Genomic DNA, 17,707 nt, shown 5'->3' with positions numbered 1-17,707 from the left:
ATGCTGCCTTCGACTCCCTTCCCCACCCCACCCCCCATCCCCAGGAGCTTTCCCCATTACTGATTTTGATATTTGATTTTGATAGCAGTCCTGTGCAGGCTTTGATACCTCTATTATCCAATTCTGTGCATACCCGTAAACACTGAAATATCAGCTCACATATCAAGAAAGATTCTATAAATGGTACACTGCATATATCCTTCTGCAACTTGCCCTCCTCTCCTCCAGCTCAGCACCGCGTTCCTGAGATTTATCCACAGCAGTACCTGTAGCCCTGGTTCATTCTTTGAAGCTGCTGAATAATATTTGATTTCCTAAACATACATTTCTGTTCATCTGCTTTTCTGGTCATAAGTATTTAGGTTGTTTCCAGTTTCTCTTTATTACCAACAGAGATGCAGTGAACATTCTGGTCCATTTCTTCGGGCCCCTGTGCAAGAGTCCCTCCAAGGTGTATACTTAGGAGGGAAACTGCTGGGTCCAAGCTTGTGTTCAGCCTTAGAATCACCGGTAATTGCCAAATTGCTTTACACAGGAGTCACACTGATTTCCCACTAGTGGCAAATGCAAGTTCCCTTTGTGTCCTGACCAACGCGTACTAGTTTCTGCCCATCTCATTGCAAATGGGTCTTGTTCTTCTTGTAGGTTGCACAGCGGATGCTCATAGCCACCCTGGGGCAGAGGTGGCGCAGGCCTTCCTTGTGACCCCCTGGCAGAAAGGCATAGGGAGCCCCAGGGAGGGGATGCTGAACCCAACATAGATGACTGTGGCCATGCAGAAGCCTAATGAACCTAGGAACCTCGGATTCCAGCATTCGCCCCTATGGGAACTGAATACAAGGCCAGAACGCAAACCGGCTCCTGGCTAGGCAGTAGAAGATTGAATCTTGAACCTATTTGCCTTCTAAGTATGTCTTCTGTATGTACACTTGGAGCCGGTGTCTGGGGCTTAGGGATACTCATTGTGTGCCGTCTCGTCCAGCCCCTGCACGAGTTCTGGCGACTGAAGCCACACCACAAACACGGAGCATTTCCCCTCAGGGGGAGGCCCAGCCAACATCTTGGCCCTGACACCCTACTTGACTGTGGCCTTGGGCAAGTTACATCTTCTTGGTGCCTCAGTTTTCTTGTCTATACCATGGGGATGGTGGCACCTACCTCCTGGCAAGGTCATATGGACTGGCCGCAGACACACGTCTGAAGTGCCAGGCACAAAGAAAACATGCAAACGTTAGCTGTCATGAGGAAGGCTGTGATGGTGACTTCTTGCTGCCCACAGGAGGTAGCAGTGGTCCCGAAGAAGAAACTCCAAGGGCAGGCTCAGCACAGCACAAGTCACTGATTCTGGGAGACAGCCCATCCGCAGAGGCTAAGGAGGACTCTTCTGGAGGTACAGGCTCGCGGCACCCAAGCACGGGACCAAAGGCACCATGGCCAGCGGCATGTGGTTGTCCTGCAGGGAGGCTGCGGGGTCATTTGAGGGGCCCTTGGAAGCCCACGTCTCTGTTTTCTCTTGGCTTGAAAAATATCAAAGGATTATGGCCCGAGGGTTTACCGTGTGCTGTCATGGCTGCCTATGAGCCGACCATCCCTGCTTCTGAGGCAGAGCTCAGGGGGTCCACACCAAGCGTGTCGGGTGGAGGGGACCTGAGATGGGTAGGTAAGGGGCCAAAGTCGTGTCCGTGACCTGTTCTCATTTCTGTCCGTTTCAGCAGTCCTCGTCCACGGTTTGGGAAGCAACCCAAGGTCACTGCTGTCCTTGACCCGAAGTCTCATCATCGACAACTAGTGATTTAGCCCCAGTGATGGGACAGAGGACACAAGATTAGAAGGCAGAAGAACAGCGTTCAGTTCCTAGTTGCGCCTCTGTTTTGCTAGGTGAACTTGAATCTTCAGAAGCCTCGGCTTGCACGGCTCTGCGGTGGAGCTAAGAACACCTGCCCCACCCACCTCATAGAGCTGTAATACCAAGTGAGACGGCGTGCACCAAAGGACCTGGGACATGCTGTGTTCCACATAAATGGCAGTTATGGTGTATCACACTGAGCTGTTCCTGCTGCGTGGGTTCAGTGCTCAGCCGTGCAGGTGAGGGCAAGTCGAGTTAGCCACACCCTCTCTGCTGGGTCAAGCCCGCATCTGCCGGGATCACTGGTCTGCTCCGGGATCACAGCACAGCCTGGAACTCTAGCCAGGCCCCCCTAGAACTAAATGTTACCCATGGCCCCACAGGCTCCCTCTTCTAATCAGATGAGACATCCAACCCCAGCCGATAATCAACAATCACACAGCAAGCTGGCGACGGGTGGAGAGTCATGGCTCTTGGAGGCCAAGTTTAAACGCCAGCTCTGCCCCTCCCTAGCTGGGTAATCTTGGACAAGCCACTTACCCTCTCTGAGCCTCAGTTAAGTCGTTTATACAATGGGGGCAAAGACGCCTACGTCACGCTGTCAAGAGTGAATGAAACTATACGTGCTTGTCACATAGGAGGTCAACGAATGGGGGCTGCAAGGATTTAACACATGACTGTTAGCTCCACGAGCACAGGGCCTACCTAGATTTGTTTTATGCCTGGTGACCACTTGGCGCCTTGTAGAGCGCCTGGCGCACGCAGGACGGGCACTCAATCCACTTGGGGAGTGAGTGAGTGAACAAAGGGAGTACCGCGGACTTCTTGAACCCCTCCGAGCCTGAACTTCCTCATCTGTAAAATGGGCATATAAACACTCACCTGGGAGGGCTGTCGTGAGAACCAAGAGCCGCCAGCCGATGTGCGAAACATCCTCGGACACCGCACAGCGGGAGGCCCGCCGAGCGGGCCTCGCACCCCCTTCCCTGGGCAGACACCACAGGAGGCGGCTGAGTAAGTAAGAGTAACGTTTACTGAGCGATACAGGACTGAGTACTGTGAAGGATTTACCAGGATGGAAACGCACCCCATGCCCGCCCCTGCCACCCCGACACCCAGAGACTACTACAGTACTTAGGAGTTACACACGATGGCCATAACTGCTGGATATCTGTTCGTAACAAACAAACCATAGCATATTTATACTATATCACATCGAGTGATTATAGAAATCCATATATATATTGCTTGTATAAAATCTTTTTTTTTGTAAAAAATATTAAAAAAAAAAAAAAAAAGAAAGAAAGTATAAAAAAACATGTGCAGTTGAAAAGCCCTGCCAGGACAGCCAGTCTGTAAACATTCAGTGAGTATGTGCTTTGGAAGGGCGCCCGCGCCTCGTGCCCACAGCAGACTCCAGCGGGGCCGTTGAGGGCGCGCCCCGGCTGCCGCTCCCGGGCAAGGCCGCGCTGGACCCACGGGGGCAGGTACGGCTGGGCCCCACGTGGCGCCCGCTCCAGCCTGGCATCAGGGTCAGGGGGGGCAGGGCTGGGGGCAGGCAGGCTGTGGTCCCACTCAGTTCCATCCCCAGCCGCATGTTTGTTTGCAACTCATGGCTTTTCCTGGCTGCTCCGAGGTCCCTCGGCGGGTGCCCTGGTGGAGAGGCCATTTGGTTGGGTGTCTCTCTGGCCGGGGGCCTCTGTCCTGCCTCCTTCCAGCTGGGCCCCAGGCAGGACAGCCCCACCGTGGGTCTACTTTGGTCTCAGCGCTTGGTCCTTCTAGGTTTCGTCAGCCCGTTCTTCCCCTTGTGTGGCTGATGTGAGTTTCACAAAAAAGCCCGGCCAGCGCTGGCTGTGCTGAGCCTCATTGTAAAGTTTGTCATGCAGCAAGGAAGGGCCCTCTGGGACCCCTCGTCCTCCCCCCTCTTCCCAAATCCTCCTCCTCCTCCTCCTCCTCTTCCTCCTCTTCCTTCTCCCAGCCCATGGTCACTTCTTCTCTAGCTGCTCCAACAGCGGGTTCCCTTCTGATTCGGGGGTCTTGACGCTGTCCGTCCGGACGATGCAGGTGGGGCGATGCCGGTTCAGCATCAGAATGAGCTGCTGTCGCTCCTGCTTCAGCTCCTCGATCTGGGTCTTCAGCTCCGCATTCATGAGTTCCAGCCGCTCAGATTCCTGTGCACAAAAACAGGGACAGGGCTGCAAGCTCTCCTTGGGGACCAGCACTGCCTCTGGGGAAGTACAAGGCACTCCCAGCTGGCATTTGCCTGTTTTCTGCCTGCCAGCTTCCCACTGGAAGAGGCACAGGACCTGCTATTGAGCCCCCAGGGTCCCTGACTTTCTGCAGCAGTCGCCGTCACCCCTGTGACACTGGCCTGTGTCAAAGCGGGAAGGACCCAGGTTATATTCTGGGGCCAGCCTGGCTCATGTCCCACCTCCCTCCTCTCAATCCACTCCAGCCACGGCGACTCCCTTGTAGTCGCTCAAATATGCCAACACTCTCCTGCCTCTGGGCTCTTGCCCAGGAAACAAAGGGTGGGAGAGGAATAGGGACCCAGTGGAACTAGAGCAGGTGCATGCAGGGTCCACAGGGGGTGGGAGGGGGGGCCCGCGGCTGGCAGTGCAGCAGCAAAGTGCTTTGATGTGTGATGTGTAAATGTACATTGGGGCTATGCTGGCCTGCGGGATCACTAAGCCCAGTGTGCTCATGTCATTCATTCCTCCCCAAACGAGTATTTCCTATCAGTCCATAATCATTGAAACAGCCTCTTCGTTATCTCCTGTTATCTAGAAGCTTTGCCCACTGGGAGGCGATCAACTGTCACCCTTCTGGATCCAAAAGAAAGTTTCCAATAGACCTCAAGTGAGATTCCCAATGAACTTCCAGCTCAGTTGGAGAGACTCCAGGGAAAAGAAGGAACGAATGCTGGTGATTCGCTCTTGGGGAGGGCGGTGGGGGGGGGGGGGGGGGGCGGGGTTGTGGGTTCAGAGTGTGGATGGATAGGCAACGAGCAGACCAATTCAGGGCTTAGGGGTCAAAGTGGTAAGACAGGAAGGCTTCGCCGGACTGTGTCTGAGAACTTACAACCCGGTCGAGAGTTGGGGTTTACTCAAGGGCCAGCAAAGTTTCGGACCCAGTGGCTCTCTCGACTCAGAGCGATTTCGCCTGCCAGGAGACATTTGACAACGTTCAGAGACAATTTTGGTTGTCCCCCCCCCCCCCCCGGGGAGGGTGGGTGCTACGGTGTCCAGTGGGTAGAGGCTAGGTATGCTTCTAAACCTCTTGCAATGCCCAGGGCGGCCCCGCAACAAGAACTCTCTAGGCAAAATGTCAACAGGGCCGCGGTTGGACAACCCGTACCAGGCCAAGAACAAGCTGCGGTTGCAATCGCGCATGTGACAAAGGAGCTGGGTGACACTGGCTTGGGTCTGTGGGCTTGCCCCTCCGCCGGCGGGGCCAGGCTGGGCAGCCTCCTGCGGGGAGGCACCCCAGGCCGCCGTCCTCCTCATACTGGCTGACCCGACTGAACTGCCACTTGGTCTGTCTCGGGGGTAACAGCACGAGCGCCTGGGGAGCTCAGAACTGCTAAGATGGGCAGTCCTCGGGACCAGACACTGAAGGAGAACGGCCCCCAAAAAAGGAAAACAGCGATCTGGGGGAAAACATTAAAAAGCAGCTATGGTGGTTTGGACCCAAGGAGGTGTGTGGATTCACACTCATTCATCATAGGAATGGGTGGCTCAGTCAGTTAAGCACCTGACTCGATTTCAGCTCAGGTCACGGTCTCACAGGTCAGGAGTTCAAGCCCCGAGTTGGGCTCTGCTCTGACAGGGCGGAGCCTGCCTGGGATTCTTTCTCTCCCTCTCTCTCTGCCCCTCCCCTGCTCGTGCCGCCGCCCCCCCCCCCTCAAAATGATAGACATTTTAAAAAGTTATTAAAATGTTGAAGTATATCATGGAATATCCTGCACTCGGACCGGCTGGCTGTCAGAAGGTAAGTGACTGCTTTTTAGTTTTATTTCCTTCTGTTTTATTGGGTGGTGCTACATGTTTATTTATCGTGTAAGTAGAAGTTGACTTCAGAAGAACCATGATTATAGAAGTTGCCTGTGGTTTTATAACAGCAGTTACCTGATCTGCTTTGCTAATTAATTGAGAAATGTGGGCTAGGATCTTCACATGTTAATTATGAAGTAAATAACTCTGCTTGCATTTTTGTTTATAGTTTTGCCTTCTGGTAGATATTTCTTGCCCTAGAGAAAATGAAACCATTTGTTGTTTCACAATAGATTGCAAGCGAGTGAACATTCTGTCTCTTCCACTAGGCTCACCAAAGGCAGGAGAAAAAATACCGGGTGAGGGGCTGGGTGTCCTGGTATTTCATCCTGGCTGTGTGACCTTGGCCAAGTCAATTCCTTTCTCAGGGCCTCAGTCTCCTCCCAGAGAATATGATTGGCCTAGAGGACTTTAAGCATTAAGATTCTCTGATTTTAGGGGTGCCTGGGGGGCTCTGTCGGTTGGGCATCCCTTTGGCTCAGGTCATGATCTCGCAGTCTGTGAGTTCAAGCCCCACGTCAGGCTCTGCGCTGACAGCTCAAAGCCTGGAGCCTACTTCAGGTTCTGTCTCCCTCTCTCTCTACGGGTCCCCCACTCACACTCTGTCTCTCTCTTTCAAAAATAAAATAAAAACATAAAAAAAAAAAAAAGATTCTCTGATTTTATCTTTAAAAAAGTTACCCTAGGGGCACCTGGGTGGCTCAGTCGGTTAAGTGTCCGACCTCGGCTCAAGTCATGATCTTGTGGTTTGTGAGTTCGAGCCCCGCGTCAGGCTCTGCTGACAACTGGGAGCCTGGAGCCTGCTTCAGATTCTGTGTCTCCTTCTCGCTCTGCCCCTCCCCCCGCTGTGCTCACTTGAGTTCTCTCTCTCTCAACAATTAAAAAAAAAAAAAAGTTACCCTAATACACTTAAAATAGAGTTCTATTTCCCAATGTTTTTTGTAAGTATTGGGAAGAAGGCTGGTGGCCTCTTCTGAGCCCAAAAGGCCTGTCTGAACTAAAATCCTACCTCTGCCACTTTAGCTATGTCACTGTGAACCAGATTCCCCATGTCCCTGAGCCTGGGCAACCTGAACAGCGTGCTGGGCGGTAGAGGAAGCCCTGGGTTCTAGTCCTGCCTCAGCTGCTGCAGCATCTTGAGCAAACGTTCATCCCTCTGAGTCTCAGAATCCTCGTCAGGGGAGTGGGGCTGCTTCGCCTCCCCTCCAGGGTCACCATCTCCTTGTGACCATCAAGGAGGGAATGGCCATGAAGAGTGCAGAGTGCCATGGGAGTGTGAGATGGGCTTCCTGCTACCAAAGCCCAGAGAATGAACCCGCGTTAGGCACGGCAGGTGCGGCAGGTACAGAGGCCGGCGTTACAGAAGGGAGAAGCATAGGGACGCTGCTCCTGACTGCAGAGAGAGGAGCTGCTGAGGTAGCCCTGGCTGCCTCAGGAATTCGGCTGGTCCAGGCAGGTGAACTCGGAGATGCTCTAAGAGTCTCCCAGGGTGCATCTAGATGTCCAGGGGTCAAGGATGGGAGAGTGACTTTTTACATCACATATACGTGTGTGTGTGTGCACACACATATCCTTTCGTACCTCTGAGCCTTATAAATATTTCACCTGTTCAAAAATAAATTATAAGGGAGCCCTTCACGTCTGTGGGCACTGGCTATCAACACGGCCATCTGCATCCATGTCCTAAACCTCTGTTACCAAGGCCAGAGGGGAAGAGAGGAGCACGGGCAGAGAGGGAGACTGGGCTTGAGCCCAGACTGAGCTGCCTAAACCCCCCTCCTAGACCCCGAGGCCACCAGGGACAGCATGACAGCCATGTAACTGGTCTTCCCGCTGCCCCGATCAGGATCAGCTTACATGGCTAGGACCTGGGGTCTGCCTGCCTGTCCATTCTCCCCCGTGTACTCTAAACTCCAGCCACACTGACATTCTTTTCAATTCCTTAATCACATCCTTAAACACCTCTTGCCTCTGGCCTTTGCTTGCCCTGTTCCTGCTAACCCCTCCACCCTGTCCATCTGGTTAGCTCCTATTCCTCTGTCTCAATGAGCAGTCTTCCCTCAGCCTAGACTAGGATAGGGCCTCTCGGTGTGCTCTCACACCAGGCTTGCCCAACATAAGGCACAGGGTGCATTACCATTCCCCGTTTTCTATCTGCTGTCCTCCTGCCTGCTGTGCAGCGGGTACTCACTAAACACTTATGGGATGGATGGATGGATGGCCAGATGGATGGACGGACGGATGGATGGTCAAAGGAATGAATAAATCCCAGGTCTACTACTTGTTGGCAGTGTGACCTTGGACAGATAACTTGACCTCTTCTGAGCTATAGGTCAGTCTCTAAAATGGGGGTAGACGGGGCACCCGGGTGGCTCAGTCGGTTCAGCGTCCGACTTCGGCTCAGGTCATGATCTCACGGTTCGTGAGTTCGAGCCCCTCGTCAGGCTCTGTGCTGACAGCTCGGGGCCTGGAGCCTGCTTTGGATTCTGGGTTTCCCTCTCTCTCTGCCCTTCCCATGCTCATGCTCTGTCTCTCTCTGTCTCTCAAAAATAAAGAAATGTTTAAAAAAATAAAAAATAAATAAAATGGGGCTAGCCGATGTTTATCTCCCTGAAATGTTATAAGATTAAATGAGGCATGTGGCAATCCTGCATACAGTTGGTGCTCAGCAAATGCTTCTGGAATGTGACGAGCAGCTAGCACCATTCATTTGGCACTTTCACTGCCGCGGTGTGTGTTTGCTGGGCATATATCTTGCCTGCTAACTGGCTGACAATCCCTTGGAGGCAGGGAACTTGTCTGTTCCCTGCCATGCCTCACCCAGCTCTGCAGGCACTCTGGGCTGGAAATGAGGTGTGGGACACGCCATCCATCTTAAATGCCCGTGTGAGACCCGTGTCTTAGAAACTTCTTGAAAACTTACAGCCCAGCGTCGGTCTACCATCTCTTCCGAGGAGGCTCTCAGCTCTAGGAGTCTGACTCCCACCTGGAATGGCCATCCCCCTGCCTTAGATGATCAGAGCCCCCAGGTGGACACACAGCCCCACGCTGTCTACACCTGTGACCCCAGATTTTCTCTCTGCTTGCTGCAAGCGTGAGAAGAGACCCGTATATACCCCAGCATCAGAGAAAACCAGGGCAGAGTTAGCTAGTCTTCAGCTCCCACCAGAGAGACTGTGTCTGCTCCTTCCTGTGTGTCCCCCAGTGCTCCTAGCACAGTGCTGGGCATTTAGTACCTGCATGAAAATGCTTGTCAACAAATCAACGAGTGAAAGAATGAACAAATGAATGAACAAATGAACTCGAGCTAGCATAGAGCAGTGTTAAGAACAAATGCTTTGAAGTTAGCCTCGGGTTGGAATCTCAGCTCCACCACTTAGTTGCTGAGGGACCTGGGCAAGTAACTTAACCTCACCATGCCTTAGTTTCCCCATCTGTAGAAAGAAAATAATGAGGGTACCTACCTCATACAGTTACCGTGCCGACACAGAGATAACATACAGCACTCCACACCCTGCCCAACTTTACAAATGTTAGCAACGCCGTTAACTGTTGCATGCTATAGAACAGAATGGGCCCCCTCCCCCACCCCCACCCCCCGTATTATTATTGTTATATATGGTTACAGTTATTATTTAGTAATGAACAAGTGATCCGGAATGCGGAGGCTGGAGACTACCAGCCTGGACTGATTAGCTTTCTGATCATGTCCCTTCACTGCCAGCAACCATTTTTGAGAAGCAGCAAAGGCCTAAGAGATGCGACTCAGGGGAGAAAGAACAAACACCCTGCTTGGCACCTTCCAAATGGAAGGTCGGGGACGTGCTCTGAGGGCGGGGGTGGGGGTGGGGGGTAGGCTCTGCTGGCCTTTGGGTGCAGAGCTGACCTCTGGTCCCTGGAGGCAGCAGCTCGGGGGTCATGTTCAGTGGGGCTGAGGCCAGCCAGATGGGATGCAGGGCTGGAAGAGCCTCTGTCCACCGCTCACACGCGGGGTATGGCGCCGTCACCTACGTCGTTAGCATCCACCCTAGACAACTTTGGCAGCCACCAGGCCTTTGAAGCGGGGACCACTTCGCAGTCCTGGGCCATCTGGGCCAATAAGCACCAGCGTCTGACCTGGTAGAGGGGAGCCAGCTCCTCCCACCTTCTCTGGCAGTCAGGGATCTGGGTGGGCCGGACCTGCTCCCCGCTGCCCTTGGTTATCTTGGTTCAGGGAAAGGGCACTGGATGGAAGGCAGGCCAGACAGGGGGTTGCGGCTGCTTGGGCAGACGGCCAGCAGGCGCACACTGATTCCGCGGGCTTTGGTGACGACACACGTCTCCTGGCCCACGAGTGCACAAGCCCGCTCCGAAGGACGAGACAGGTGCCCCGCCCTGGCCAGCTGCCCTGCTCACCCGCTGCAGGAACTCCGTCCGCTCCTTCTTCTTGTTCCGGCATCGGGCTGCCGCCACTTTGTTCTTCTCCCGGCGCCTTTTCCTTCGCTCCTCTTCTTCATCTAGCTGTGAGGGCACAGAGCCGCGGATTAGACATCCAGGCGGGCCTGGAGCACCGCTTCCCTCCTGACACAGACGGCAGATGGACAATGTCCCCCGCAGTGAGGGAGCCATCCCTGTCTGCCAGCCCACTGGCTTCCCTGCTGGTGGGTCGGAAACGCTTCCCAGCCAGCCCACGGATCCTCTTAGAGCAGGTGGGCAAACCTGGGAGGGGTCGGTGTCCCAGGAGGGCCGGGCCGCCTGGGTTCTGCCAGAGTTCAGGAGGCACCAAGCCCGGCAAGTCTATTCACACGGAGGTGACACCCAGCGGGTGGTGACGGCCCTGTTCTCTTGCCCAGCCCAAGCCTTCTGGGCACTATTTTCCAGGCCAGTGGTTCCCAGGCACTCCTTTAAAAAATGCCTTGGGCATGGACATAGATTTCACATTCTACCCCCACACACTTCCGCCTCCCCGGGGGTACCTTCGCCCTGCCTCTTGGTCCTTCCAGACGCTCTGATCTACCTCCTGGTGCTAGTAAACAGCCCCCCCCCCCCCGCCTCCCTATCTCTCCTCACCCGGGTTTGGTCCTTTTCGCTGCTTCTGCAGGTTGTCCCCCACGATACCCCCTCCTGTATCCCAGGGTGCCAGGGCTCCCCCAAGTGCCCTGCACAGACACAAGCAGAGGGGCCTCCCGAGTCTCCGGGTTTGCTTGCTTCTCCCCCAGGATACATTAGAAAATTCACCACGCATAAAATAGGGCCCATTAAGCGGGAAGGGAGAAACTCACTGCCCACCAGCCCTGACCCCAGCAGGATCACTTTGCGGTGGTGCCTCTTGCTGTCTGTTAGCTACCAGGAGAATCCGGAGGACACACAGGACCAGCTGGGGCGGGGGACAGCCTGGAGTCAGAGGCCACTAGAGAAGTCACTGGATTGCCCTGGCCTTGCCAACTCTCTCACTTCTTGAGCCAGTGGGGGTGAATCTGGCAGCCTGAGGCCTGGAACGAGGTCTCAGCTGAGAGGGCTCCAGGCCAGGAAAATAAACACCCTCTCTGTGCACTCCCAGCATGCTCTAGGAGCTTAGGACCGAGGGCCTGGCCGGATACCAGCACCCACGGCCATCGGCACAGGTCCTGGTAACACAACCTTCTCCTTCTCCACCACCTCTGAGTTTCTCCCTGACCTGCCCCACCCCTCCGGGGAGGCTGGCTGGAGAGGCAGCTTGTCAACACGGCCACACCCAAGCACCTCCCGGCCCCTTGGCCTCCCTTGAAATAGAACCAGAAGTGACAGCACCTCTGGCTGACCCGTATCTGGGAAAATAGAAACCTGGACAAAATTGATTCCACCCAACCTCAACCTCACCCCCACCAGGGCCGAGGTAACCGTGACGACAGGCAGAGGGAAGGAACTGGAGGAAGTGGCCGGCAGTGCAATCTCCCCTCGGCCAGGAGGGTTTGCCCACAAACTGCCAAGGTGATGTGTGCAACCTGGGCACTGCCGGGCTCACGGGGCCCGGAGCAACCCCGGCTTCTGGCAGAGCAGCCGTTTCCTGGGAGACGCCACCTCTGTCCTCCGAGACCCAGCTCCCCGCCCCAGCCCTGCACAAAGCCGCGGGCAAACGGAAGCTGCGCCATCCGGCCGCGGATGCGAAGAGGCTCAACTGGGCCAGGCCGATGGCCGCGCTGGGGGCTTTCCAGCCCCCCTGTCCAGCCTTATCCGTCCCCTCCAGCCATCGCCTTCTCCCCACATAGCTCCCCCTTCTCCGAGCCAGCTGGGCCCTCCTGAGATAACCTTCCTCTCCTCCTTGGGAGACTCTTATTCAACCTTCGAGAGCAAATGTCACCTCCTCCAGGAAGGCACTTTTGACCCCCCAGACAGAATCGGCTGCTTTTCCTGTGCTGCTACAGGACTTTGAGTCCCCTGCTTTCAGGGTCGCTATCGTATCCCATCATAGTTCTCTGTGTATGCAGGTATCTGTGTTCCCTGCTGAAGGACGGGGGACCCGAGCATCGCCAACACCTGGATAGCACTTAATAGGGGGCTCAGCAAATGTCAGCCACACGAATGAGTGAAATAAACGATTCCAGGGAAAGGTGGCACAGGCTTGGATTCTGTGATTATAAAAGCAAGCTATTGCCTATGTTTGCCTCTGCATAAGCTTTTCCCCAGTGCCAATAAGGGGCCTTTGCTGCCAGGGATGGTCTCTTCTGTCTGTCTGCAGGAGCCCAGCAAAGCGTGGGGGCTGCATCCTGTCTTCCCCAGAAGCACAATGACCAAAGACAGAGTCGCGGCCGGGGGCAGGCCCCCCGGTGGCTGTGACAGGTCCGCACGAATCTCGAACAGGCACAGACACACTCCAGGCTGTGCACTGAAGCCTAAACACCCCCTAAAGTTCCACAGCCACCAGCGGCTTCCACGCCCGTCCCCAGGCCTCTCCTGCCCCCACGCTCCACCTCAGCTGACATCTCCCAATAAGGCAAGAAATGGCCCCAAAGCCCCATTACCACACCTTCCCCACTGACACTGTGCTACATGTTCCCCAAATCCTCCCTCCGCCACGTAAGAGCCGCCTGAGGAGTTCTGGAAACCAGCTGCTGGAGTCCCGCCAGAAAGAAGAGGGGGGCTGGGCAGTGCCCTTCAGCCCTCTCATCCCCACGGGCCAACTGTGGCCCAGGCCTGGGCGTTCTGTGTCCCCTGCCTGGGGCCCCCCCGGCCCCCCCGCCTCCCACCACCACTAGCCTCCTCCAGTTCCTTCTCTCACCACAGTCCCAAGGCTGCTGCCCCCGCTCCTTGACGTTCCCGAGTCTCTAAAACATTTGGCCATGAGGGGGTGAGATGGCAGAGTGTTGTCGCCACACACAGCGGGGACGTCTAAAACCGGAACCCCAAAATGGGGCATGATGATTTGTTGCTGCAGACGCAGTTGGAAGAACAAGAATGTTTGAGGAGGAGGCTGCTTGACGCCCAATACATTTAAAGACCCATGAGATGAAGGCCTGCTCTCAAACATAGCTCTGGCTCTGTTTTCCCCCAGTTCCCAGGAAGCCCTGGGGCAAAGCTGGCCGTGCACCGGGGTGAGGAGTGAGGGGGAGCCCTGTGCCACACTTCACATTGGAGGGACAGGCTAGCGGACTCATGGCCAAGGGGGGCCTCCGGTAGAGCAGTCCCTCCTCAGATGGCCCGTTCCCAAGGCCCTGCTTGTGAGCCCCCGGCCACAGCTGACTGGAGCAGGTGCGAACTGCTGACCAGGAGGGGCTGTATTCACTGAACTTGGACTGCTGGACTGAGGGACCAGCGGCTTCAGCCACGTGTCCAGAGAAGCAGAGCAATCAGGCTGCGATGCTTGCAGATGGGCAGAAGAAACCAAAGATGGTATGGCAGGAAGGAAACAAACCCTCGGCTACGGAGGGGACTCAGAGAGACAAAAAGAAGGAATGGCAGACAGAGAGAAAAGCAGGGCCTGGGCCAGGGTGCCGCCAGTGAGGTGCCCAGGACACGAACCTAAGGAGACACTCACTCCAGAGCTCACGCAGGAGCAGGGTCGGCACCCAAGACCGACTGCCTCCTTAAATGCTGTGCGCTGGGCGTCTGGCTCACCTCACCCTGGTCCAGGCCCTGAAAAACAGAGGGAGCTCCAGGTTGAGAAGGTGAAGGTGGAGACAGAGAGGAAAGAGAGAGCAGAGAGAGACAAAGATGGGTGGAGAGAGACATAGAGGCGGTGCCATTAGAAAGAGAAACACACAGAGGCATGAACAGAGGTCAGTGGTTAAGACAGGCCAAGTGAACAGACTGAAAGCACACACCGAGGAAGAAACGGTCTCAGTCCTCCTGATTCCACCACTGGAGGGGCCTAGGATTCCTGCGCCTTGAGTCCGTGATGCATACCCTTGAGTCTATCCTGAAAAATTCCTCCTCTGGCCTGGAGGGAGTTTGAGCTTTCCGCCTCTTGCAACTGAAAGATGCCCGTGTCTCACAAAGAGCTTGAGCAAACAGAGGTGGTTGGTCTTGGTACGTATCCAGTCCTCTGGACTAGGGGTCTCAGCAGGTTAAATGGCTTCAGTGAGCCGAGGACAGTCCTATTACCCTCCCCACTTTTACACATGACAAAACTAAAGATATCAAGGCTGCGCAGAAGGTCAGTGGCAGCTTGAAATCCGGGCCTTTTGGCCCCAGGGCCCAAGAGCCTCCTGCTCTTTGAAGGGCTGCTGGCCTATGTGTGCCCCACACACATATGGTAATACGCCCCCTGTCCTTTCAGCTCTGGCCTGGTGATGGGATTGTAAGTAGCAACAGAAGCTTCTGACTCTGACGACAATGACCGTGTTGTTTTTCCCTATTCGGGTCTTTTAAAATAAAAACAATTTATTGCCCAAGTAACACTGAATGTGTAACATTAAAGCTGACTGGTTTACGGGGACGGGGGAGGGGGCGCCTGGGTGGCTCTGTCGGTTAAGCATCCGACTCTTGGTTTTGGCTCAGGTCACGATCTCACGGTTTGTGGGATCGAGCCCCGCATTGGGCTCTGCACTGACAGTGCGGAGCCTGCTTGGGATTCTGTCTCTCCCTCTCTCTCTGCCCCTCCCCTGATCATGTGTATGTACTCTCTCTCTCTCTCTCTCTCTCTCAAAAATAAACGCTTAAAAAAAAAAGCTGACTGGTTTACGGGAGGGGCCTCCTCCACACCTCTCCTGCAGGCCACGTGGCTTTCACATGGTGGCAACCTCCTCCCAGATTTGATTTTGAATTCTGATATTTCACAAGCATTTCCAACAAGATATCTTGTGGGACCCACAAAGAGATAAGATGAGAAAGACTAATGATACTTGCTAACCTGAGGCACTGAAACTACGGACACTCTTACATGGACAAAGCAATATAAAGGCAAGAGCAATAAAGCTGGTGACAAGCAGAGGTTGGGGGAGGGGACCCAGAACAAACCCCCAGCACTCACCAGAGCAGAGAAGGTCTGAAAGGCTTTATCTTGCACTAAGGACCGCAGCAGGGACGCAGAGAACCAGGCTCAGCTGAGACACGTGGCAACAGGGTCCTCAGCACGCACTTAGGGGTCTAAGAGGCCTATGTGGTCTGAGAGGAGCACTGACTGTGTGCTCCTGGGCAAGTCACTTGGCCTCTCTGAGCCTCTGTTCCCCACCTGCGTGGGGAAGGCACCGAGCCCTGCCACACAAGGCTGTAACAGGACTAAGTGCCAATCTCGAGCCTGGGACATAGGAAGCGTGCTGTAAGTGCCAGATCCTGGGCCCGCCTTCCCAGGTGAGGCAGAAAGCAAGCTTGGGGCACACCCAGCCTCCCCCAAGGGCAGAATCTGGCACAGGAGACCTGGGCCGGAGGGCAGGCTGGGGGTGCCTCAAGGCACACGAGTTGTCAATGAGCAGGCCCGGAGCAACAGCAGCCTGGCAGCCTCAAAATTTAGCCCTGGCCAGGCCCACCAGGGTCCCCCCCCCCCGCCCCCCCCCCCCCCAGGAGCCACACTGCACGGAGGAGCCACATTTCAACACCAGGGACCCATGAGCACCCTGGGAAGTAAACACCCAAATACCAAACATACCAGACATTCCCCCACATAAACACGGCTGCGCTGAGCCCCGGGGCTGCGGTTCCACACCACTCCCCTGTCCAGCCACGCATCAGCAAAGTAGGGCAGTCCAGGGGCGAGACGTCCACAAGCCAGCCGGGCCAGGCCTACAACCCCAAGGGGAAGAAGGAGGAAACCCCAGGGGCCTCTGTCCAACACCCCTCCTGCGCCCATGCACCCTGCAGGGGCCAGGCGTCCCCATCAGCATCTCCCTAGGGCTGAGCTGTTGGCAGCCGTTCCCCCTCTAGCCCTGTCTTCTCCGGCAAGCCCCCCCTCTCTAAACAACCATGGCCTGGACCTCAGCTGTGAAATACTGGGGCAGTTTCAGTGAGCAGCGGGCCGAGCTGTAAGACAAAATTCAAGCCAAATGGTCAGTCTAAGGCTCGAGTTGCAAACTCAAGTCACTTCCCGGGGCCAAGCAAGTAACGTTAGCAAGGGAAGGGGGCTGGATGGGGCTGTGGCCTGCAGAAAGGACCCCCCAGCCGGCCTCACTTGAGCAGCACAGACTCAGCATTGCCAAATCTTCCAAGTTTTCAAGCCTAGCTGAACATACGGGGTTTTAAGTAAAATCTCCCAATTTTTAATTTGGCAACAAATTCCATCTTGGAAAGGACACTTCGTGGGCCACACATCTGTGGGCTGCACCAGCCTACGGGCGGCTGATTTATGACCCCAGCAAGCGACAGACCCTGGCGGGGTTGGTCATCAGACACCTAGTTCTAGTCACCTAGATGCCCTATTCTGTGACCGTGGGCCAATCAATTCATCTCTCCCGTCTTGTGGCTCATCTTTGATAAACACAATAGCTCCTACTTCTCACTAACCTTCAAACGCCCTTGCAAGGTGGGCTTCATTTTACAGTTGAGGAAACAAGGTGCCGTGTCTGCCAGAAGTTGCCAGGCCAAGAACAGACAGGGGTTCGACTCCATTACATCATGCTGCCTTCCAACAGTGGGCTGGACTAAACTCTCCCCCAAGTTCTGTCTAGCTCTGACATCCCTGGGTTTCTTTTCACCCAAACTTCAAGAGCAATGTTGGCTTGATTGAGGGGAGAGGGAGGGGGTTGTGGGAAGGACATCTTTTCCCTTTTAAGGAGTTTCAGAAATAGTCACTTCACAGACTCTTAGAGCCAGAAAGGAGAAGCCCCTAGGCCAACTCCTGGATTTTACACATGAGGAAACTGAGTCCTGGGAAGGAAGTGGATTGCTCCAAGGCTCACACTTGAGGGCAGGGCCTGGGTCACTGCTGAGTCAGCCTCCCTGGGCCTTTGGGCTCCACCTGACTTCCTCTTTCTGGAATTTTCTATGCTCTGGATGAACAGCACTAACCTCGTCTGTCCCCCTCCTACTTCTCTGACCTCTCCTTTTCTGTCTCTTGCCCAGGACCCTCTTCCTGTCCCTTTCAGGCCAATGTCTCCTGGGGTCCTATCCTTGACCTGCTGCTTTTCTCGCTCCATGGGTACTGCCTATGGTTTATCATTTTCATCTACCTATGTGGTTTCAACTACCATTTATATATGAAAGCCAAACAGTTCTTTATGATCAGGACAAAACATCCAGCTGCCAGCTGGATGTTCAGTCTGGATGTCCCTCAGCCCTTCAAAGTCTTTATCCTCAACTGGCTACTTCCTGTCTATTCTCCACCCCAGGCTGGCACCACCCGTTCACTGGACTTAGACACGCAGCCCTCCCCCAACCTGTCCTTCTCTTTATCTCTTATTTTGACTCTTCAGGCCATCCA

At 54.9% G+C, this 17,707-nt stretch overlaps 1 protein-coding gene across 2 annotated transcripts in view; it reads right to left on the bottom strand.

Annotated features, from left to right (window-relative positions):
• Positions 1-2,857: 2,857 nt before the first annotated feature.
• The window catches only part of JDP2 (Jun dimerization protein 2), a 37,471-nt gene continuing 22,621 nt past the window's right edge, over positions 2,858-17,707 (bottom strand). For both annotated transcript variants that reach the window (XM_053224737.1, XM_027066187.2), the window contains exons 3-4: positions 10,294-10,398; positions 2,858-4,017 (exon numbers count right to left, since the gene is read on the bottom strand). In XM_053224737.1, coding sequence (XP_053080712.1) covers positions 3,832-4,017; positions 10,294-10,398 — 291 coding nt within the window. In that variant the 3' untranslated portion in view covers positions 2,858-3,831. The remainder of the gene's footprint in view (positions 4,018-10,293; positions 10,399-17,707) is intronic.

Source organism: Acinonyx jubatus, chromosome B3 (genome assembly GCF_027475565.1).
Source record: "Acinonyx jubatus isolate Ajub_Pintada_27869175 chromosome B3, VMU_Ajub_asm_v1.0, whole genome shotgun sequence".
Classification (NCBI taxonomy): Eukaryota; Metazoa; Chordata; class Mammalia; order Carnivora; family Felidae; genus Acinonyx; species Acinonyx jubatus.
Note: the sequence above shows the minus strand (reverse complement) of the source record. Positions and strands in the feature narration are given on the sequence as shown.